The sequence below is a fragment of the Lampetra planeri genome, chromosome 28 (genome assembly GCF_965212315.1).
Source record: "Lampetra planeri chromosome 28, kcLamPlan1.2.h2, whole genome shotgun sequence".
NCBI classification, from domain to species: domain Eukaryota; kingdom Metazoa; phylum Chordata; class Hyperoartia; order Petromyzontiformes; family Petromyzontidae; genus Lampetra; species Lampetra planeri.
The window spans coordinates 5,939,998-5,963,978 of record NC_136134.1 but is presented as its reverse complement, the minus strand read 5'-3'; the positions used below and the strand labels follow the sequence as shown (position 1 = coordinate 5,963,978).

The 23,981-nt window shown below is 41.1% G+C and overlaps 3 protein-coding genes across 3 annotated transcripts; all 3 read right to left on the bottom strand.

Moving 5' to 3' along the window:
• Nucleotides 1–1,481: 1,481 nt before the first annotated feature.
• Nucleotides 1,482–3,864, bottom strand: LOC144728278 (phospholipase A2 A2-actitoxin-Cgg2a-like). Its single transcript, XM_078607587.1, has 4 exons — nt 3,822–3,864; nt 2,638–2,806; nt 2,024–2,130; nt 1,482–1,618 (listed from the first exon to the last, which is right to left on the bottom strand). The coding sequence occupies exons 1-4, from the start codon at nt 3,862–3,864 to the stop codon at nt 1,482–1,484; spliced, it is 456 nt and encodes a 151-aa protein (XP_078463713.1).
• A 6,444-nt stretch (nt 3,865–10,308) lies between these two features.
• LOC144728280 (phospholipase A2 A2-actitoxin-Cgg2a-like) lies at nt 10,309–13,376 on the bottom strand. The gene is made up of 4 exons (XM_078607590.1): nt 13,046–13,376; nt 11,924–12,092; nt 11,309–11,415; nt 10,309–10,886 (listed from the first exon to the last, which is right to left on the bottom strand). Exons 1-4 carry the CDS (start codon nt 13,086–13,088, stop codon nt 10,750–10,752), a joined length of 456 nt encoding a protein of 151 aa, XP_078463716.1. The 5' UTR covers nt 13,089–13,376; the 3' UTR covers nt 10,309–10,749.
• Nucleotides 13,377–19,816: 6,440 nt separating this feature from the next.
• Nucleotides 19,817–22,792, bottom strand: LOC144728277 (phospholipase A2 A2-actitoxin-Cgg2a-like). Its single transcript, XM_078607586.1, has 4 exons — nt 22,688–22,792; nt 21,906–22,074; nt 21,008–21,114; nt 19,817–20,497 (listed from the first exon to the last, which is right to left on the bottom strand). The coding sequence occupies exons 1-4, from the start codon at nt 22,728–22,730 to the stop codon at nt 20,370–20,372; spliced, it is 447 nt and encodes a 148-aa protein (XP_078463712.1). The 5' UTR covers nt 22,731–22,792; the 3' UTR covers nt 19,817–20,369.
• Between the last annotated feature and the right edge of the window lie 1,189 nt (nt 22,793–23,981).

Sequence of the window (23,981 nt, the reverse complement as noted above, 5' to 3'; positions counted from 1 at the left end):
TCAAAATCCTATATGAGCATAACTACTAACGAACTGTCTTATAAAGAGGTTGTTATCAGTTGTAATCAGCATAAACCAAACAGGCTGAAGTATCTTTACCACTCCTGACCTTAATAATCACTATATCATAATTGGAATACTCTGTAAGGTATACAAGCTCTCAAACGAATGTTGGCCATGGTACTGTGGAGTTAAATTGTAAGCGATGATGGAATGAGATTTTTCAACGTATGTGTATGTTGAAATTCTTTCACATAAAGCAGTTCTAAAGAAATGATTTTTAAATCCAGATTTAAGAGTGCCTTTCTCCCAGTGGCTTCCTAATATTCACCTGGGCAGGTGAAGGAGTAGGAGGTGCTCTGAATCACTGAGTACGAACAGAACACCTTCTCGATTTCATCATCGCTAATGCACAACATATCGTGAATCAAAGTTGAACTAAAATAAATAATAACAATGGAATGGCAGCCCAAGGAGCACAAAGTGTCTGAGCTGGAAATCCACTTGGGAAACAAAATTATGAAATCAGGTAATGTGCAGGTACTTATTACATCGCAGAATCATGAGAGATGGATTTAGCATGTGAAGGCCTTCACCCAGCAGTGAATTGATTGTGGCTGATGTTGATGATTCCAATCGAGCGGGTTTTTACCGTGTGATATTTTTTAGTGTGACTCTTCTGCGCAGTTATCATTTGTAGGGTCTTCAAATGCATTGCACAACTCACTTTCACCCAAGTTAAACGCACGAGCATTTGCTGAGAACTCTTTATTGTATTTGACATTCACAGCACAACCATTAAGCCCACACCGTCAATAACATCGTTTCCAAATGTACAATGCTGTAAATTTGAAATTGAGACATGGAAGAAAAAGAAATCAGCAAGTATGTTTTACCGTCACCAGAAGGTAACTGAACACGGTTGACAATAAAACTGCCTTAATAAAGTGTATACAGTAATGTACTGTGATAGGCAATGGTTTGAGAAATGGCACGTGTTCTCTGCAGAACGGCCATTGCCCAAAGACATTGCCTAAACTTTTAAAAGTCAGTGTTATTGACGAAGGCGTTTTTTGCTAATTGTGCTTTTTTGCACCACTGTCCAATGCGGTATCACCACACAATTTGTTTGACAACTGGATTACTAGAGTATATCACCAAAAGAATTACACCTTTGCAGTCACATATGATCAAGATAGTTTTCAACAGCCCATTTTTAGTTTGTTATTACCCACTAGTTACTTAACACACGAACGAGGAAAACAGCCAGGATGTATCTTTTATCAACACAGCATGTAAATAATTATCGTTTGAAAATTTTGTCCAGATTTCAATCTTGATTCAGAAGTCAAATTGTCCAATTATTTGTTGTAGATGTATGTTTTTTACATTATCCTTTTGGTCTCGGGTAAACTCGTATATTGCATGGGAACGTCACTGTTCATATGTGAATGCAGTTGCATTAAACATGACCGGTGTGCCTAGTCGTCTTCTTTTTTGCAATATCTCTTTCGGTTGAAGTTCCGGTAGCGTCGGTTGAAGTGGCTGCGAGCGAAGCACTCCACGGCAGCCTTGTCGCAGCGGCACGTGAGGACGTCGCACGGCGGTCCGCCACGGGCTGACGTGTCAAGAGAACAAAGATAAGTTAATGGGCACCATTGATGTCAGTAACCCTTCGCCATAGCCACGTTGAAAGATGCCAAAGAGAAACAAACGCATACGCACACACCTGTCAACCCATACCCGCATTCTTGTACAAGGAAATTTAGTTTAAATAAATCATATTTTGTCTATTTGTTTGTGTTTCTCCCTTGTGATGGGACTTTGTAGGATGAACGTTGAGATTTATAAAGGCATGGGTAACCAATAAGGTCTGAATTGGTCTGTAATAAGGTAAAGGGTTGATAGGTATGCGTACGTGCTAATGGAAACGATAGCAATGGCCACTGTTATTGACGTTGTAATGCGGCATGTTGCATGCGTGTTGCATGCGTGTAATGACAAATGCGTCCGCGTCACTCACTGCAGCGTATGGCTTTTCCTATGATGGAAAAATAATACGGGTCCCAATCCGGTGAGCAATTCATGTTGTAGACTTGCTCGTAGCATTTGGTGTGAGCTTGACAGCACCTGTTTGTAGACACAGCCAGAATTACGAATGGATATTGACTGCATTAGCTGGATCCGTGTTAAGCATGTATATGTGTTGGACGTCTTTCGCACCGTATATAACCGTACGATGCTAATCAGAGGTGCGGGGGAAGGACAACAAATTAAACACATAAAGCAGTAAGAAAGAAATTCGTTTTCAATCTAGATTTCAAAGTGCACAGTGTCAGTAGCTTCCTAAATATCTGAAGGAAGAGCATTCCAAACGGCCCCAGAAGCGCATCTGAAAGCACATAATGCAGTGACCGTCTTTGTTCGATGACTAGCCACTGCAAGGATGACTGGAGTTCTCACGCTGTGTTATGCTCCTTGACGAGGTCAGCGAGGTTTTGTGATTATTTTGTGGAAAGCAATTGGTGTGTAATGAGTGCGACCTCGTAACGTATTCGTTCGGCAACCGAAGAAAAGGATGGAAAGGGAGTATAACGGAACTGTTATGCTGATGGGAAAATGCACAATGCACATCACCTGTCCACATCATCGACTGGTTTTCCATGACCGGTCGATAAACAGTTACAGCCGTAGCCGCTGTACTCTGCCGGATTTATTCCCACGACTTTCCAGATCATCCAAGCAAAGTTCCAGATGGCTCGTTTTTCTCTCTTATGCTCAATTTCCTGTCCTCTGGCAAGCAACACTGCAAAACACAATACAAACACATGGTTGTGTACAATAACTGGAGCAGCGATGTTTTCAAATGCATGTTATACTCAATTTAAAAATAATGTACTGCAAGTAGTAAGCAATTTGAGCATAAATTTAAGTGAATGCGGTATATATTTAGTTTGTGTATTTTATTCGGGGTTGTATAGTTGTAATACTGCTGGTAGTAGTGATTGGTGATGGTATGACTGACGTATTATGCCCTGATTTAACATTCTGTGAATTATATCAGCTTATCGCCAAGAACTGATGGATAGAATGTATAATTTATTCAGAAATCGTGGTCTGAATATCAACATTTGTAATAATGAAGGCAAAAACAAGAGATTAAGAAAAAGCCCCTGCTATCAAAGTATACTTGCATGAGGAACTTGGAGCAGGTGCGCATATTTAAATACCTTGGAAACACAATCATTAAATATAGCAAATGTGAACAAGAGTTTAAGAGAATAATTGGATGGAACAAAGTGGTATTTGAAACTGGGGTGCCATGGTAGCGAGATGTTAACTCGCTCGATTGGTATTAAGGAGGTGGTGGGTTTTACCTGGACGCCTGTATATTTGGAGTGTGTCTCTCTCCCTAAGGTAATGTGGATTTTTCTCCGGCTCCTCCGGTTTTTCACTCCACGTCTAGAAATATTCGTTTAGAGTATTTGGCTGCTATAAATGTCCACGTAATAAGCCACTTCCTTGAGCTATCATTTTTGGCCAGGTCACTTCTGAAAAAAACTATATAGCTCAGTGGGCCCTACCCGATAAAAACAATTGTTTAGTCTTACAAAAAGGGCAGAAGATTATTTGGGAGATAGCCTAAGAGGGTCAACTGGAACATATGATAAAGGTGCTTCTGCAAGGGGAAAATTGAAAGACAGAGGTGGATGGATCAGTTGGTGAGAAAATGGGAGAAGTTAGATGGGAAACTCCATGAGAGATTTTGATGTTCTCGAAAGATAGAAAACACTATACGGAGATGGAAATATGTAACTTACCACTTGCAAGCACGACAGCAGCGATTAACAGGACACGAGCCATTGCACCTTCTTGATAATTGATTGCAGCCGTAGATCACCTCTGAGCACCTGTATTTCTGCTTCTTGGGCAGGACCAAACCAGTCTGGTGCTCATCACTCCAAAAGGCCCCTTTTTATATCATTATCTGCCTATCCCCTGTCCAATCAGAATTGGGCCTTCACCATGAAGCAGCCTATTCAGTGCCCTGTAGGGTATGGGCCACAGAAGTTTCCGTGGGGTCACCTTTTTTGGATCAAGGCAAGAAACAAAGAGGATATAGATAAAAGGAACATCGTTTGCTCACACCTACGAGCTGAGATTCGACAAAATATATATATTTTTGGACAACTTCACTAAACAAAGGTTAATCCAAATTTAATCATTCACGTACAAACTACTCAAATAACCACATTACGACTGACCCTCTCACAGTTTAGCTATCACCCATTAACAGATGATACCGCTTCTATGACCATCGTCCACTTACTCATGCAAAGGATTATCAAATCACATCAATAACTCTTCGTTTTATAGTAAAGTGTTTAGTTAAATCATGCTGTTAATACAATTACAAATTTGTGAAAAGTTAATAGGAGAGATACATATTTAAATAGCGTTCCAAATCGATATCACCTGCTAACAAACAGATAATAAGTAATGTTTTTAAAAAACTTCTTTAAAACACGCGTTTATGGGATGTACTAGTAATGGAAGAACTCCACGACTCCAGGAAGTGGCCCCAAAGCTTGCCATAGCGTAAGGGACCGTGGTCAATTACAGCCAACGCCAGTTTATACCGTGGACAATTAGACCTAAGCAGAAACATAACATATTTAAAAGATTGTTTAAAAATATATATTTTTATGATAGAATATAGTACTGTCATCAGTATAACATAAGTATACCAAGTTTGCAGTCAAAACCACATTGGGAAGTGGGTTAAAATTGAGTTCCAAGATTTGAGGATACAACAACAGACAGTGAGTTATATGAAAGCGTGTAATAAAAAGGGAATACTGCGATAATATTTGAATTATTGCATTTTGAACATCACGTTAGTGACAAATATCACCGTGGTGAGAGCATAACTTGCAGATTTGGTCCTGTTTTTTTTTTATAATGTCCTTAATATAATTAATTTTCTTGCATGAAAATCGTATTGATTGAGTTTTACAGCAACAAAAAAATAGCACCATTTGAAAAAGAAAATGTATTACTGATGAGGATCAGGGAACCAAAAAAATACCGTCACATTGTGGCCACACTGTTTTGCTCCCCACTGTTTATACAAAAGTCTAATCGCGAGGTCTTTGTGTAGGATTGAAACTATTTTGTTTTCTCAGATAAAATGTTCTGACATTCAGGGCAGCTTATATAAATCTAAAATGTACATTTTAAATCTGTAATTAATTTGCCCTTTAAACACTCAAAATTAAATGGCTTAGTGATGGATTACTTTAAAGTAATCAATGGACCACAGAGAAGTTTGTAGATCTTAATATAAAGTGTACATTTATTCTATTCATTAAGCTATTCGCAGTGCTATATTTATGCTGCTAAATTGATGACGATAATTATTATTTTATAAGAGTTTATGCTGCTGCTAGACAACACACACAGTATCCCGTAGTGTACAGCTTGTGCTGCACATGGATGAGACGAGCAATACTAATATAATGAGCCAATAACGTTTGTGTGTAACGTGCGTGACGTCACTCCACGGCGACTAGACCCCCTAATTAATTATCATGAACAGGTGGGCTCCTCCACATGACCCCCCCCCCCTCCTGTCATTAATAATCATGACTGGGTGACGTCACTCCGCATGGGGCACCCCCCTCGTTAATATTCATGAGCGGGTGACGTCACTCCACATGGAGCACCCCCCTCATTAATAATCATGAGCATGTGACGTCACTCCACATCGAACAGCCCTACACATTAATAACCATTAACAGGTGACATCTTCTTTGGGTCTTTCGGTAAAGTCACGTATCATCAAGACGTCCACCAAATGGACCCCCCCCCCTCATTAATAATTAGAGGGTGACGTCACTCCACATGGGGGGCGAGGCGTCTCCTCCCCCCTCCTCAGCGTCAACTTACAACCCTCACTTCAAAGGGAGAACCCTGACGTCACGCGATCTCCGTAAAGCTATTGAGACAAGTAAAAAATACGCCATGATGAACAATGCATTATAACCTTCAAATGAAATAAGTCTGTGTCACCGCGTCCTTACATATTGCACACGAGTGGATGCAATGAATATCACGTCGCGGCCTGCTTTTCGCTTGAATGTTTCAGATTTACTGCCATACACCCGTCCATGGACGGGCTATAGGCTCGTGAAGATAATATTCCCCGAGAGGCACCATGTATAAAGTTTGCTATATTTACTGAACTACAGTAGAATCAATCCACATCCCTCGTATCCCTATTATCAATGAGTGAATTGAGTTGGCATGCCACTTTCCTTAAACGTTATTCCCAAATGCAGAAATTCTAAGTTGCAATTAAAATAATGCTGTGTACAGTAAAGGTCAAACTTATTTTTTTCATCTGCAAGCATTTAAATTCATACGCAGTATATAAATAACTTTTAAGAGAGTTTATTTTGTTCCATTATCATACAGTGAGACGATATACCACCTGCAATCAACGCAACAGCTGCAGTCAACAACACGCGGGCCATCATTAACTCCACTTGAGAACCGATGCCACCTGCAGATGACCTCTGACAAGATGGGGGTACCAACAACAAGAGGCTGGACCGACCAAGTTTGGATTACCAGACACTCTGAAAAACCTTGTTTATTCACCTCCCATCCCCAATCGTAGCCCCTCCCTCAGCATACGCCCACCTGCCAACCCACCCTGCCCATCCTCAAAACACGGACTGCAACACCTCCACTCGATCGACTTGTCCAGATCCAGCCAAATGGATGAAGAGGCCTTACTGTGGCGATGCATGATGGAATTTTCTGAAAACACCTTTGAACAAAGCAGGAATTTGTGAAAATGTTTGTAACGTTTGCATCGTTTTCGCTGCACAAGCACAATTTGTGGTTGTTATTGGCAGTGACATGTCAATGGGTAAGGGCGGCCACTGCTCAACGTAGAAGTTCTTTGACACTGTAGTTCTTGGTTTGATTTAGTTCTTTAGTCTATGTCAAAACAACCCAGAGATGACCACCGATGTTAAGAGGCACTGGTGATGTGATGATGGAAAAGTAAGCTCGCCTTAAAGTAATGATCATCCACATGTACAAACTACTCTTCTAATTTCAGAATCAATATTTGAAGTATGTCACTAAGATTCATTTATTCACGCACTATATTTTGTTCTGCCTCATGGCAGGTATGGGGGTATGCGTACACAGGAATCTCCTGATATGGTGTTGAGTTTGGTCCCGTGACCAGAAAGTTACGATTTAAGATTCTCTAAGCCATGTGGCAGGGTGTCAGCCATTACACAGAGTTCAAAATGGAGGCACAAATAGCGTCTCGGTGAAGACAGGTGCATCTGTTCATTGTGGGACTTTAAGAAGCATTGTCTGTAAGGTCGTTTATGTTCTTATAATACTGGGAACGATGTTATAATGTTAGGATTGATGTTATAATGCTGTAAATGCCTTCATAATGCTGTTAATTTGTTATTATAAATATGAGGCCTAGTTAACAACGAAGCCTGACACTTGCATTATTGTGAATATTACTTGTAGTTGGATAAGTCGAGCCAGACTTATACCCATGTAACTTTAATGCGATCTTGAGAGCAAGGATGAAGAAGTATCTCATCCACAGTTCTGTGTTATGTGCAGCACTGTACATTTAGGCTACAGTATGGTGAGTGCACAGCAGCTTATTCTATTGTATAGCTATTCATTGCTAATGTAGGTGCCTGGTCCATCCATGACCTATTGTTGAGTTTCATGTTATCTAAGACAATGTTATGATGCATCCTTCTGTTCCTTTATTGTATCGATATTGCAAATATTAACAGATGCTGTGTTTTGTGTTGTTTTTTTCCATCAGTTTTACCTCATTCTTTTCATTAAATACGTCGGAGTTGGATGTTCACCCTGGCTCTGAAAGTTTATTGAATGCGAGGTTAACTACTCAGATAGTGGTGCAATGCAGCACACAACGAGGCCGAGACATATGTATATATTCAACTCAATAACAAGGCTGGTAAAATAATACTGCATTGGATTACTTAGTAATGTGCTGCATAGTTCTCTAATGTGTTTCCACCTTGTACCGCATGTTGTCCAAAACATTGTCTAACATTTCTTTCCACATTTGAGAGCTGCAAGGATGATTAAAGTACATTTCATACACCAACCTTAAGTACAGTGATTGCCATGTCTGTTTGTCAAAAACAGAATAAGGCCCAGTGTATATTTTCTTGCTTCATGGAATTGCCATGAACACCGTAGTTGCTCATCCTTTATGTTGACACATTTTTGACTTCAGGAAAATGTGAATACGTAATCTAATGGACATTTTGACACACTTTCAAGTTTGTCATAATCTACATTTCTAACATGTGTAGTGATAGGGAATGTGTCACATAGCACAGGTTGCTGGCACAGAGAGAGATCTGCAGGTGTAGTAGCCCTGTCTGCCAGCAGGAGGTCATGAGACGGGGAAAAAATAATGTGAGGCAAGGGGGGCAGAGGGAACGCGAGGCAATGGTGATAGAGGAGATGTGTAGTAAAGCCCGGGAACCTTCTAGTGAGTTCTAGAAGGGAGCGTGGCGAAGCTGGAGAGGGGCCATGCTAGGTGGATAAAAGGGGGACCCCGAGCGAAGGTTGGCGGCTGTTGTTTGGGAGTGGAACCGTTGTGCTGCCGGAGTCCTCGTCACCGTCTTCACCTCATCGGCATTGTTGCTCAGAGAGCTAATGCCTCTGTTGGACCACTGATAGCTCTTCTCCACTGCACAACAGCCATCCTGGGCAATATCGGGCCAGCCTAGTGTGACTCAAGAGGCATCAGCTTGTTTTTTTTCCCACTGCAGAATCACAGCCATGCCACTGACACCACATGCAATGGATGATTTGAAAAATAATCACCGCAAATGTATTAACCTTGCCTTGCTAAACCCCCCCCCCCCGATCCACATTGAGAAGGATTGCGAGGTCAGAGTTTCACGGTTTGCTTCTGGATGGAATAGCCAGTGGAAAGCCACCTCGAGTGTGGAACATTGTGCTGGTGCAGCTCAGATGTGCCAGTGGAACGCCAGTGTGAGCCATCAGCTCTTACAGCCTCTTAGTAATACCCATAGATACTATGCAGAGTGACTGTATGGAATGGGTGTATTATCGGTCACGGAAATTCTAAGCAAATCAATCAAGATGTGATGGAAAAGCAGAATAAGTTTTAATTGCTTACGTTATGTAACCTTTTATCGACTTTTCAAAATCCTATATGAGCATAACTACTAACGAACTGTCTTATAAAGAGGTTGTTATCAGTTGTAATCAGCATAAACCAAACAGGCTGAAATATTTTTACCACTCCTGACCTTAATAATCACTATATCATAATTGGAATACTCTGTAGGGTATACAAGCTCTCAAACGAATGTTGGCCATGGTACTGTGGAGTTAAATTGTAAGCGATGATGGAATGAGATTTTTCAACGTATGTGTATGTTGAAATTCTTTCACATAAAGCAGTTCTAAAGAAATGATTTTTAAATACAGATTTAAGAGTGCCTTTCTCCCAGTGGCTTCCTAATATTCACCTGGGCAGGTGAAGGAGTAGGAGGTGCTCTGAATCACTGAGTACGAACAGAACACCTTCTCGATTTCATCATCGCTAATGCACAACATATCGTGAATCAAAGTTGAACTAAAATAAATAATAACAATGGAATGGCAGCCCAAGGAGCACAAAGTGTCTGAGCTGGAAATCCACTTGGGAAACAAAATTATGAAATCAGGTAATGTGCAGGTACTTATTACATCGCAGAATCATGAGAGATGGATTTGGCATGTGAAGGCCTTCACCCAGCAGTAAATTGATTGTGGCTGATGTTGATGATTCCAATCGAGCGGGTTTTTACCGTGTGATTTTTTTTAGTGTGACTCTTCTGCGCAGTTATCATTTGTAGGGTCTTCAAATGCATTGCACAACTCACTTTCACCCAAGTCATACGCACGAGCATTTGCTGAGAACTCTTTATTGTATTTGACATTCACAGCACAACCATGAAACCCACACAGTCAATAACATCGTTTCCAAATGTACAATGCTGTAAATTTGAAATTGAGACATGGAAGAAAAAGAAATCAGCAAGTATGTTTTACCGTCACCAGAAGGTAACTGAACACGGTTGACAATAAAACTGTCTTAATAAAGTGTATACAGTAATGTACTGTGATAGGCAATGGTTTGGGAAATGGCACATGTTCTCTGAAGAACGACCATTGCCCAAAGACATTGCCTAAACTTTTTAAAAGTCAGTGTTATTGACGAAGGCGTTTTTTGCTAATTGTGCTTTTTTGCACCACTGTCCAATGCGGTATCACCATACAATTTGTTTGACAACTAGATTACTAGAGTATATCACCAAAAGAATTACACCTTTGCAGTCACATATGATCAAGATAGTTTTCAACAGCCCATTTTTTGTTTGTTATTACCCACTAGTTACTGAACACACGAACGAGGAAAACAGCCAGGATGTATCTTTTATCAACACAGCATGTAAATAATTATCGTTTGAAAATTTTGTCCAGATTTCAATCTTGATTCAAAAGTCAAATTAATTGTCCAAATTATTTGTTGTAGATGTATGTTTTTTACATTATCATTTTGGTCTCGGTTAAACTCGTATATTGCATGAGAACGTCACTGTTCATATGTGAATGCGGTTGCATTAAACGTAACCGGTGTGCCTAGTCGTCTTCTTTTTTGCAATATCTCTTTCGGTTGAAGTTCCGGTAGCGTCGGTTGAAGTGGCTGCGAGCGAAGCACTCCACGGCAGCCTTGTCGCAGAGGCACGTGTGGACGTCGCACGGCGGTCCGCCACGGGCTGACGTGTCAAGAGAACAAAGAGAAGTTAATGGGAACCATTAATGTCAGTAACCCTTCGCCATAGCCATATTGAAAGATGCCAAAGAGAACAAACGCATACGCACACACCTGTCTACCTATACGATTTACCTGCATTCTTGTACAAGGAAATTTAGTTTAAATAAATCATATATTTGTCTATTTGTTTGTGTTTCTTTCATGTGATTGGACTTTGTAGGATGAACGTTGAGATTTATAAGGAAACGGGGTGACCAGTAGTCTGAATTGGTCTGTAATAAGGTAGGGCACTGATAAGGGGTTGACAGGTATGCGTACGTGCCAAAGGATACCATTGCAATGGCCACTGTTATCGACGTTGTAATGCGGCATGTAGCATGCGTGTTGCATGCATGTAAAGACAAATGCGTACGCGTCACTCACTGCAGCGTATGGCTTTTCCTCTGAGAGAGAAATAATACGGGTCCCAATCCGGTGAGCAATTCATTTTGTAGACTTGCTCGTAGCATTTGGTGTGAGCTTGACAGCACCTGTGTGTAGACACACAGCCACAATTGCAAATGGATATTGACTGCATTAGCTGGATGGCTGTTAAGTATGTTTGTGTGTTGGACGTATTGCGCATCGTACATAACCGAACGATGCTAATCAGAGGTGCGGGGGAAGGACAACAAACTAACACACAAAGCAGTTCGAAAGAAATTCGTTTTCAATCTAGATTTCAAAGTGCACAGCGCCAGTAGCTTCCTAAATATCTGAAGGAAGAGCATTCCAGACGGCCGCAGAAGCGCATCTCAAAGCGCATAATGCAGTGACCATCTTTGTACGATGGCTAGCCACTGCAAGGATGGCTGGAGATCGCATGCTGTCTTATGCTTCTTGACGAGATCAGCGAGGTATTGTGGTTCCTTTGTGGCAAGCACTTGGTGTGTAATGAGTGTGACCACGTAACGTATTCGTTCGGCAACCGAAATAAAGGACGGAAAGAAAGTATAACGGAACTGTTATGCTCATGGGAAAATGCACAATGCACATCACCTGTCCACATCATCGACTGGTTTTCCATGTCCGGTTGATAAACAGTTACAGCCGTAGCCGCTGTACTCTGCCGGATTTATTCGCACGACTTTCCAGATCATCCAAGCAAAGTTCCAGATGGCTCGTTTTTCTCTCTTATGCTCAATTTCCTGTCCTCTGGCAAGCATCACTGCAAAAAACAATACAAAAACATGGTTGGGTACAATAACTGGAGCAGTTACTTTTCAAATGCATGTTATACTCAATTTCAAGTTAATGTATTGCAAGTAGTAAGCAACTTGACCATAAATTGACGTGTGAATGCGGTATATTTAGTTTGCATATTTTATTCAGGGTTGTATAGTTGTAATATTGCTGGTAGTAGTGATTGGTGATGGTATAACTGACGTATTATGCCCTGATTTAACATGCTGTGAATTATATCAGCTTATCGCCAAGAAGTGATGGATATAATGTATAATTTAATCAGAAAGCGTGGTCTGAATATCAACATTCATAATAATGAAGGCAAAAGCAAGAGATGAAGAAAAAGCCCCTGCTATCAAATTATACTTGCATGAGGAACTTGGAGCAGGTGCGCATATTTAAATACCTTGGAAGCACAATCATTGAAGATAGCAAATGTGAACAAGAGATTAAGATAATAATTGGATGGAACAAACTGGTTTTTGAAACTGGGGTGCCATGGAAGCAAGATGTTAATTCCCTCACCTGGTATGAAAGAGGTCGTGGGTTTTACCTGGACGCCTGTATATTTTTAGTGTCTCTCTCCCTAAGGTATTGTGGGTTTTTCTCCGGCTCCTCCAGTTTTTCGCTCCACATATATAAATATTCGTTTAGAGTATTTGGCTGCTATGAATGTCCACATGATAAGCCACTTCGATGAGCTATAATTTTTTGCCAGTTCACTTCGGAATTGTTTAGTTTAGTCTTACAAAAAGGGCAGAATATTATTTGGGAGATAGCCTAAGAGGGTCAACTGGAACATACGACAAAGGACAGAGGAGGTAGATGGATCAGTTGGTGGAAAATTTGGAGAAGTTGGATTGGAAACTCCATGAGAGATTTTGAAGTTCTCGAAAGATAGAAAACACTATACGTAGATGGAAATATGCATCTTACCACTTGCAAGCACGACAGCAGCGATTATCAGGACTCGAGCCATTGCGCCTTCTTTAGAATTGATTGCAGCCGTAGATCACCTCTGAGCACCTGTATTTCTGCTTCTTGGGCAGGACCAAACCAGTCTGGTGCTCAACACTACAAAGTCCCCTTTTTATATCATTATCTGCCTATCCCCTGTCCAATCAGAATTGGGCCTTCACCATGAAGCAGCCTATTCTGTGCCCTGTAGGATTTGGGCCACAGAAGTTTCCGTGGGGTCACCTTTTTTGGATCAAGACAAGAAACAAAGAGGATATAGATGAAAGGAACATCGTTTGCTCACACCTACGAGCAGACCTGAAATTCGACGAAGTATCTTTTTTATGGACAAGCTTCTCTAATCAAAGGTTAATCCAAATTTAATCATTCATGTACAAACTACTCAAATAACCACATTACGACTGACCCTCTCACAGTTTAGCTATCACCCATTAACAGATAATACCGCTTCTATGACCATCGTCCACTTACTCATGCAAAGGATTATCAAAAACATCGATAACTCTACGTTTTATAGTAAAGTGTTAAGTGAAATCATGCTGTTAATACAATTACAAATTTGTGAAAAGTGTATATGAGAGATACATATTTAAATATGGTTCCAAATGATATCACCTGCTAACAAACAGATAATAAGTAATATTAAAAAAATTAAACACGCTTTTATGAAATGTACTAGTAATGGAAGAACTCCACGACTCCAGGAAGTGGCCCCGAAGCTTGCCATAACGTAAGGGACCGTGGTCAATTACAGCCAATGTCAGTTTACCGTGGACAATTAGACCTAAGCCGAAACATAACATATTAAAAAGATTGTTTAAAAAAATATATATATTTTTTTATGATATAATATAGAACTGTCATCAGTATGACATAAGTATACCAAGTTTGCAGTCAAAACCACATAGGGAAGTGGGTTAAAATTGAGTTCCAAGATTTGAGGATACAACAACAGACAGTGAGTTATATGAAAGCGTGTAATAAAAAGGGAATACTGCGATAATATTTTAATTATTGCATTTTGAACACCACGTTAGTGACAAATATCACCGTGGTGAGAGCATATCTTGCAGATTTGTTCGTGTTTTTTGTTAAATAATGTCCTTGATATCATTCATTTTGTTCAATGAAAATATTTTACGTGAGTTTTACAGCAGCAACAAAAATAGCACTATTGTAAAAAGATATTTTATTACTGATCAGGATTAGGGAACTAAAAGAAATCCCGTCAAATTGTGGCAACACTGTTTTGCTCCCCACTGTTTATACAAAAGTCTAATCGCGAGGTCTTTGTGTAGGATTGACACTATTTTGTTTTCTCAGTGCTAGATAAAATGTTCTGACATTCAGAGCAGCTTTTATAAATCTAAAACGTACATTTTAAATGTGTAATTAACTTGCCCTTTAAACACTCAAAATAAAATGGCTTAGTGATGGATTAATTTAAAGGAACCAATGGACCACAGAGAAGTTTGTAGTTCTTAATATAAAGTGTACATTTATTATATTCATTAATCTATTCGCAGCGCTATATTGATGCTGCTGAATTGATAATGATTATTATTTTATTAGAGTGTCTGCTGCTAGACAGCACACACATTATCCCATCGTGTACAGCCTTGGTCTCCGGCTGTGCGTTCATTCAGTCGCTTGTGCTGCACATGGATGACACGAGCAATTAATATCATTCCCCAAGAGGATGATCACCATGCATAAAGATTTATATATTTACTGAACTACAGTAGAATCCACATCCTTCGTATCCCTATTATCAACGAGTGAATTGCCGTTATTGATTTATATTTATTTGCGAATAAGAAGGTTTACCCAGAAATCTAAATTTTTTCTTTTGCCTGGTAAGGCCCACTCGCCACATATGATAGCTCAACGAAGTGGCTTATCACGTGGAATTGTATAGCAGCCGAATACTTTAAACGTATTTTCTAAATGTGGAGAGAAAAACCAGAGGACCCAGAGAAAAATACACGTGACCATGGTGAGAGCGTGCAAACTCCAAATATACAGGCATTAGCGTCGGGATCGAACCCTCGACCTCGGCGAGGGAATTAAAATCTTGCCACCATTGCACCCCAATCAAAATGTCATCATGCCCAAAGCCTTTGAAGCCACCACACCTCGCCAACGCTTTCTATCCTTCGTCAATTCCCTCAACTGTTGCACAGTAGGCACGCGACCTCCATGCGCTGCCCTAAGTATTGGTGAGATGAGTTAATGTTCGCAGGAATGAGAGGGATTGTGCCATTGCACGACTGTATGGTGAGACCTTCAAACAGTTGTGAATACACGATGACGAATGATGTTCACAATTGTTGTGATGATGGTTTTCATAATTTATATGTTGATATTGATGAAGACGATGGTGACAGTTGTAACGATGATAGTGATTGTGGTGGTGTTTTTTTTTCCGATGCCACCGTCTTATTACTGCTAATAATCTTCAACGAGCACCAAACCCAGCCATCGACGGCCAGATGTTCGAAGCGTTGAGCAATGTATTAATTTTGGAAGCCGAAATAGTCTTTTGGTGGCTCTCGAGAGCAGACTTCATTCATCGCATCGGAGTGGCAGTAAGTTGCACGAAGGGCCCTTAATGTGTTTGCCATAAAAAGCATCTATGACTTCAGACAAAGTTTCAGCTGTAACTATGATTGATATTGTCATTGCTGCTTTATGTGTCAGGGACAAAGCCCTTCGTGTGACTTTGCCTACCTAGATTCATTCCGAAGCCATTGCAAATGGCACATTCTTCTTCTTTGTATGGCTAACCAGCGGGAAGTACCAGGCATTGCCCAGGCCAAATTTTTTTTCAAAACTACGCTTAAAAATCTAACAGCAGTGCGTACTGAGTGTGGTGATACCTGCTATGATTACAGCAGTGCATACTGTGGTGGTACCTGCTATGATTACAGCAGTGCATACTGTGGTGGTACCTGCTATGATTGCAGCAGTGCATACTATGGTGGTACCTGCTTACACTGCAGCAGTGCATACTGTGGTGGTACCTGCTATAATTACAGCAATGTATACCGACTGTGGTGGTACCTGCTATCACTACAGTGGTACATGCTGACTCTATAGCAGTATTTATTGACTCTATAGCACAAAGTACTCACCTGACAGAGTGACGTGGTGAGGCCTAGTCCCGTGCAGAGCCTCCAGCCTCGCCTAGATTGTCCAGCTGGCCGATGTGGCACCTTGGTAGGCTGGGCTGCTACCCCTAACCCCCCCCTCCCCCCAGCCACGATCTCCCCGGCCGCTCTGCAGTAATATCTACGGCCTATAGTGGTAGCATCTACCGACTGTATAGTAGTAACTGTACGCATTGGGGTGGGGGGGACATCACACAGTGAAGAATTTACCTCAGCGTTTAGTGTATTTTTTATAGCATTTTGAACGCAAAAGAAAATGTCCCCCTCACTCCCAATGAAGGCGTGCCACTCGGTATGGGCGTGCACGCGTCATAAATAAATAAATACAGAGAAAGCCCACAAAAATCACACTAAATCGCTAATTAAACAAATTTAAAGTTGACGGATGTGAAAAAGGAATAGCGCTTGCTCACTGCAGGGCTTACGGCGTGCTCCGAGGCAGGTTGCTGTTAGGGGCTCACGCCACGTTTATTTAGGGGCTTATGCCAAGTTGCCCGTCCGCCCGACCAACCTCGGCCGGTCGGGCGAAGTAGGCTCCCCTAGCCTCGTGTGAGGATCAACTCCCCGAGTCCCCACTCCTACCCCCGACGACCCCCAGTTCCATCCCGGGTCTCCCTTTAAATACCCCCGTGGGGCATGACGTCATCGTCCTCCACGGCCCGCCTGACGTCACGTCTCGCGACGCCACTCTCTCCGAGGGCGCGCGTGACGTGATGTCACCCACTACACCTCTACACTTGCATCAGCACGATGATGTGGCTACATCGTCCGAGTGGATCTTGCTACCCCGGCACATTACACTGATGACGGAGGGTAGAAAGCATTGGCGAGATGTGGTGGCTTTCTAAGGCTTTGGGAATGTTTTTATCTTGATTGGGGCGCCACGGTGGCGAGATGTTAACTACCTCGCCTGGTTTATAGGAGGTCGTGGGTTCCATCCAGACCCTGACGCCTACTGTATATTTATAGTTTGCATGTTCTCCCCGTGGTCACGTGGTTTTTCCTTTGCACATTTAGAAATATGCGTTTCGAGCATTTGGTTGTTATAAATTTCCACATGATAAGCCACTTCGTTAAGCTGTCATTTATGGTCAGGTAGCTTCTGAAAAAGAGCTATTAACTTAGTGGGCCATATCTGGTAAAATTTAAACAGATTATAGGTTTTAGCAGTTTTAGAAAGCCATAATACAGGTTTTTTGGGTTAGATCGCGTAAATATATAAATGTGTTGTTAAACTCGCCACCACCCAACACGTAAACAGAATGTGCCAATTCGTTACCAGGACACACATGGGAGTATTGGAGAGGAAAGACATAAAATTTACAATCTGAGTAAGCCGACGTGTTAAACTGAATTTTAGAAGGATTGTTTTCTTTAAGACAATAAAACTGTGCCATAGGGATGTGGTAAGTTTTTTTTAATTTCCAGTCTATAGTCATGTGCCATTCTCCGGTAATTCGCGTTTTTTCCACATCGATTAACTAAATTTCGCAGCTAAAAATAAGCTACTAAAATCCGCAGGCCACACCGCCCCAGCGTGAACTTTACCAGTGCAGATTTCAGCATCTGCGAGTAGCACCCCCAACAACAACCGCCATTCACCACTAAGTGGCGGTGCCGTCACCATGGTGCTTTGTGCCAGGCTATGTGCACTTTAAGGTCACGTGAAGTGTCGAACGCCGGCTGGCAGGAGGTCACGGGACAGACCCAGGTGGTGCCATGATTTGACTGACTTGAGATGTCCCCCCGCACCATCACCTCCAACATCCCCATGGTTTAGTGGAGTCTAGCTGTATGCGTTCCTGTGTTTATGGTGACCTTGCGGGGTTGTGGATAAATGACTTCAATTCAGGGGTCGCCAACGTGAAGAGTTTGAGAAACACTCTCCCGAGGGCGGTTCGGGAAACAGATCCAATCCACCACCAAACCACGCAGATAAGAGGCGTAACCGCCATAATTTCTGTACGGTATTTGTATGCGTATAGAATATGCGTTATAAGACCTGGAATTAATAAGCAAAAAAAAGCCAAACAAACATCCCATTCAATTATGACCCTCCTTAATAAAGCCTATTGTTGATTGAAAACAGCACGAACTCCCACCAAGGCCATTAACAAATACGACCTGAAATATTCTGAAATATGTTATCTCATTTGATAATGTTCTGCCCAAAGTCATTCAGAAGTGACATTGCGACATCATTAATATACTGGTTTGAGCAAATGTTAATGTACCATAAGAGTGAGCATGAGTGTGTGCTGTATCCTGGGACCTTTAATTAAATACTATATCACGTTTTATGAAACATGAAATGAAAATCAGGCTTCAGTCATACATCCAAAAAACTTTCATGCAGACATCATAAAGGAATGTTAATTTTTTTACGTCAACTTGAATCTTTAAGTGCTAAAAAGAGATGCTAAATAAATAGGAGCTCATTCCAGGTGGCATTGTTACGTCGGTGTCTTTCTTCCACTTCACATGACACCCATTTTGATGATGTCTATCAGTTTTGGCAGCGCGAACACAAACGCACTATAAATACCGTATAACACGTGATGTTTGAACATTTTCGTTCACATGTTCATGAGCAATAATAGTAATGCTATAGGTGCTATAGGTGCTATGATAGTGCCTTGTCTGTGTGCTCTTCGCTTTTGGCGTTCTGTGGTCTGACACTGGTGAGACTAGGCCATAGAGAAGGCTGTCTGGTGTAGGCCAATCAGTTTTAAAGACAATGCATATATTATTAGAGCATGTTTGTTTTGCATGTTCACCACAAAGTACATGTGGTTAATGCAGACTTTATTCCTTGCACAAGTTTGGCGTTTGAAAATATTAACACCTGTGTTATTGCCAGAAAGGATAAAACCTATTCTTATTTTACATACATTGACACTGGCACACAAAAAAGTCCCATGATAATAATAGTAATGCTAATTAATTGTCTGCAAAAGCATCACAATGCAGGGCCCTGCATTGATGAGTGTTTTTTTTTATGTGGAAACAAACCCGGAGATAGCCCCTGGAAATGAGGGTGCAATAGTCAACGCTGCCATTTCCTTACCATCCCCTGGTAAGCCCTGGTGGCCATCCATCCAAGGGTGCCACGGTGGCGGGACGTTTACTGCGTCGCCTGGTATACAGGAGGGTTCGTGGGTTCGATCCCGACCCTGACGCCTGCTGGATATTTGGAGTTTGGATGGTCTCCCCGTGGTCGTGTGGATTTTTCTCCGGGTCCCCTGGTTTTTTTCCCCTCTACATTTAGAAACAGCGTGCGTTTAAAGTATTTGGCCGCTACACATTTCCACGTGATAAGCCACTTTGTTGGGCGATCATTTGTGGCTAGGTCACTTCTGAAAAAGAGCTAGAATATTTCAGTGGGTCTTACCTGATTAAAACTAAATTTTAAATAGTTTTTAATATTTAGTGGGCTCAATCCTGATTATCATCCATTTTTGGTGATTTGGTCATCGGCAAGGTCATATTACTCCAGTGATTTATATGAAATTGCTACTCAATTCAAATCCATATCAAATAGAAAGAGTGATACTTTAACTTCCATTGAACACTTTATTATATAGTGTGCAAACACCATAACCAGTTGTAATCATCTTAGCTCGCATTATCAATAGAATTTTTTTCAAATTAAATTTTTTTGTTTAACTTGATGCACTTCAGCACAAGTCATCAGGAATTATATTTCACCACTAAAGCACAACTGCAGTCCTGCACCATAGTTATACAGTATTTTCACCAATAATAGCACAACCTGCAGTACACATATGATCTTCACGATTAACTTAATTAGACAACTAATTAATTAAGTCACGTAACTGAATGACAGCCTAAGGATGCGATCGGTATAGCTCAAAGGATATTTTGATCCATAATTTCATGTCTGTATGGGTTGAATCTTAATTTCTAAGTAAACTGAATTGGTTAACATGTTTTATAATTTAAATAACGAATTTAATGGCACATTTTACATCCAACGTTTGGTTTCTCGTAATTCATATTATTTTGCGGGTCATCACCGATCATACGTAAACGTAGGTGCTTTAAAATGCGAACGTTGTGTCTTTATTCCCTCCTCATAAAACGGCTGTTTTCTAATTGTCACAAACTCCGTTTCTCTTGAAATTCTGGAAATTGTCGTCAAAGTCGTGAATTGCGAAACACTCCACGGCAGCTTTGTCACAGGAGCATGCCAGTGTTTCACATGGTGATCCCTGCTTCCCTAAAATATGGGAACAAAACAAGACATGAGTTACCATTGACAATATTAACATTCGGCTTTAACCACATGTAAATGTCAAAATAATGTTCAATAAAATTTGTGTGTGTGTGTGTGATGCTGCTTTGACAGTGGCTCACAAATTACCAAAAAAACTCAACACGTCCGTCAAGAACGCTTCAATTTTCTACGTAACTTAGACACACCTTACACGCCCCCCCCCCCCCCCCCCCATTGCCATCGATATGAAGCACCTTGAGATTTTGTGAACGGCGCTATAAAAGCTGTCATTTTTATATAATAGGCGACATGTCAGGCAATGGCCCTGATATGCTATGAAGGAGGGCCCTTGTATTGGCTGAACTATTGCCTATTAATAAGTTCTTCATTTTGGGCAGTATCACTGATGATTGTGTCGAGTGATGTGTGCTGAATACCGGCACAATAGCCATCGTTATGAAATGTGATGTATGATAAATGTGTGTAAAGACAGAATGCTTGACCGTCACTTACTGCAGGTTATGGCTTTTCCTCGAATGCTGAATTCATAAGAATCCAAATCCGGTGCGCACCCCATACTGAAGGCGGCGTCATAGCATCGGTTGTGAACTTGACAGCACCTGTGTACGGACAGGCATCGGCCAGAGTTACTAATGCTCAGTTTTGCTTTGCAATTATTCGAACAATGTACTCTAAACCTGATACGTCGAAACAAATTAAGTGTATTATGGTGGGCGTTAATTGTTTTTATGTTAGTTGATGATGATGATGATGATTATTTACTTAGGAAAGCCTCACTGTTTCTCAAGACTCTTTTCCGAGAGAGGTGTTTGGCCAGTTACATTGGCGAGTGTTTTGCACGTGGGAGGAGACCAGAAATACCCACAGAAAACCAACAAAGCACAAGAGGTGGTGACATTCAACCCTGCCATCTTCTAGGCACCTTGTAAGCCCCAAGCCTACAAACGTCTGACAATCCCTGCTGGTCACTCAACCATGTACTAACAAGCCTGCTTAGCTACTGATATCTGATGAGTTTCGATGCACGAAGGATGATTTGGGGGTCGAAATGTACGGTGTAAGCTTAACACGGGAATTGGGATACAAATGTAGTTTTTTTTGTTATTAATTACATGCCTAATATCTATCCCACAATTATTTATTGTGGAAAATTTTCTGAATAACTCAACCCACCAAATTCCTAACTATACGTGGAATGCTCAGGTTGGAATATATATAAACACAGCTCTTGTGTTCCTCCACCAAGAAAATCTCAACTAATTTTACTCAAATTGCACGACCTGTTTGGATGGAATTCCTTGAGCCAAAGTTCAAGGCTACCTGCTGGATGACTGGTTAGGCTGGAAATGGGAAAAGACACATGGGGAAAATACACAATGCACACACTCACCTGTCCACAGCATCGACTGGGTGTCCTTCACTTCCCAAAATACAGTGACAGCCGTAGCCACTGTAATCAAGTGGATTTCTTCCCGTGACACGGTAGATCATCCAAGCAAAGTTCCAGCTGGATCGCTTGTGTTTATGATTGTCGACCTCCTGTCCACTTGCAAAATACACTGCGAAACACGACATGTGAGCACACAGACGTGCCCATGAACCGGAGCAACGTGTTAAATGCGCGTTTGCTTCCACGTGATATTGTGAAAACGGCATTGCTCGAAACAATGGCTTTCATTTTTTCCATGAGTTTAACAAGTTTTATTTACCTATCGTCATGAAATAGTGAACACGAATGTAGCAAATGTTCAATGGACATTGCAGTAGGTGGTTTTAATCAATTTGTCGGTGATATTAATGCTTTCACTGTGTTGATGAATTGTATTTACTATTGCTTAGGTTTTTTCAAATTGCTGTTTAGCTCTTTGATGGGCTTTTGTATTCTACCGAGTGTTGTTCGGCGTGATGTCCGACGTTTCGCTCCACTGAATTGAGTTCCTGAAAAAGCTCACTGCGTGTGAAGCGAAACGTCGGGCATCATACTGAACAAAATACTATGCAGCCAGAAAACCCATCAGAATTGCAATCATGTCTTTAATGTGTTTCAGGTTAGTATAGTGCTGATGATGCTGCCAGGAGTGTTAGGTGGTGCTCTAACCGATTATGATTTTCAATGTTCACGGTGTATGTATTACCAGTTGATTGAACCTGAAGTAGAAATATGCAACTCACCACTTGCAAGCGCAATAGCAGCAATCGCCAGCATACGAGCCATCGAAACGTCTTCAGCGTTGATGTCAACCTGGTCAATGCGGTCCCACACTCCAAAAGACCCCTTTTTATCTCGTTGCCTGCCCACGTCCTGACCAATCAGATTTGTGGGGTTTTTGTACCATGAAGCAGCCGTTTGCCCCGTGGAATTAGGGCCACGAAAGTTTCCGTCGGTCACTTTGTCCTGAACAGGGCAACAAACAAAAGTTCAAAGATATCGATGGAGGTTACAATATTTGCACACACTTATGAGCTTAGATAGGACAATGCATGTTTGATTATACATGAATAATCTTTACTAATCACAGCCTCATCCAACTTTAATCATTCAAGTACATACTAATGTATTTAAATGATACTTTTTTGCTGACCCCCCCCAGATTTTCTTTCACCCATTACCAGACAATGCCACTGCAGTGGAAACATTGGGTACATTTCTTAAATACTCCCACCGTTTCTGTCCCCACCGGGCAGTATAAATGGGTACACAGAATTTAGTCGATTGGCAGATCCGCATATAGTGGGGTAAAGTGTGGATTTACACGCTCTCTTCTAAGGTGCCTGCCCCACGTGGAAGAGCAGGCCAAGAACCCTCTAGAAGGGCTCTCTAGAGCACCCCTCCAGGGGAGGCCCTTCACTAGCGTTGGTAAATATAAACAATCGCAGGGTTGCACCTTTACCACTGCAATGGGTATCGCCTACTAACTAGTGCAAGAGTTATACGAAAACTGATAACGCCTATTTTATTTGTTTATATCAAAGTGTTACGTTCAAAAGGGGGAATAAATGAAATTTATTAACATAAAAGTAGTTTTGTCATTTTTTTTACTGTTTTTGAGCAATGGATTTAAATCCCCAGTGAAGATGCAATGAGTGCCCCAACTGTAAATTATGAAATAATTAGCATTGCAATGGGGGAAGGTTAACAAGTTAAGAAAAAACAATGCATTGCATATTACTCTGCCTATATATGATGTGGCAACCTTCATATAATCATATTTTTTGTAATGTTGAAGTCATATGTCCTCAGATTTAGTAAAATGTAGCATTGGACAAAGATAATCTTTTGGTTATTAAAATGGGGCCCTGAAGCATTATTTTCTATCACATTGTGGTGCCAGGCTACTTTCTCACCACTGTTAATACAAAATGGATACTTGTGGAGACTTTACATGGAATTAATTGTTTTATTATTATTCTTGGTTCTTTCGGTGAAGTCACGTAGATAAAAAACAAAAATCTAAATTAAAAGCAA

Bases quoted from the DNA above. Each gene is read 5' to 3' on its own strand.
- LOC144728278 (XM_078607587.1), bottom strand. From the start codon at position 3,864: ATGGCTCGTGTCCTGTTAATCGCTGCTGTCGTGCTTGCAAGTG. The intron at 2,807-3,821 runs GTAAGTTACATA...TGTGTTTTGCAG, and splicing joins TGCTGTCGTGCTTGCAAGTG to TGTTGCTTGCCAGAGGACAG. The intron at 1,619-2,023 runs GTGAGTGACGCG...TTGACACGTCAG, and splicing joins AGGAAAAGCCATACGCTGCA to CCCGTGGCGGACCGCCGTGC.
- LOC144728280 (XM_078607590.1), bottom strand. From the start codon at position 13,088: ATGGCTCGAGTCCTGATAATCGCTGCTGTCGTGCTTGCAAGTG. The intron at 11,416-11,923 runs GTGATGTGCATT...GTCTACACACAG, and splicing joins CCAGTCGATGATGTGGACAG to GTGCTGTCAAGCTCACACCA. The intron at 10,887-11,308 runs GTGAGTGACGCG...TTGACACGTCAG, and splicing joins AGGAAAAGCCATACGCTGCA to CCCGTGGCGGACCGCCGTGC.
- LOC144728277 (XM_078607586.1), bottom strand. From the start codon at position 22,730: ATGGCTCGTATGCTGGCGATTGCTGCTATTGCGCTTGCAAGTG. The intron at 21,115-21,905 runs GTGAGTGTGTGC...GTCCGTACACAG, and splicing joins CCAGTCGATGCTGTGGACAG to GTGCTGTCAAGTTCACAACC. The intron at 20,498-21,007 runs GTAAGTGACGGT...CCCATATTTTAG, and splicing joins AGGAAAAGCCATAACCTGCA to GGAAGCAGGGATCACCATGT.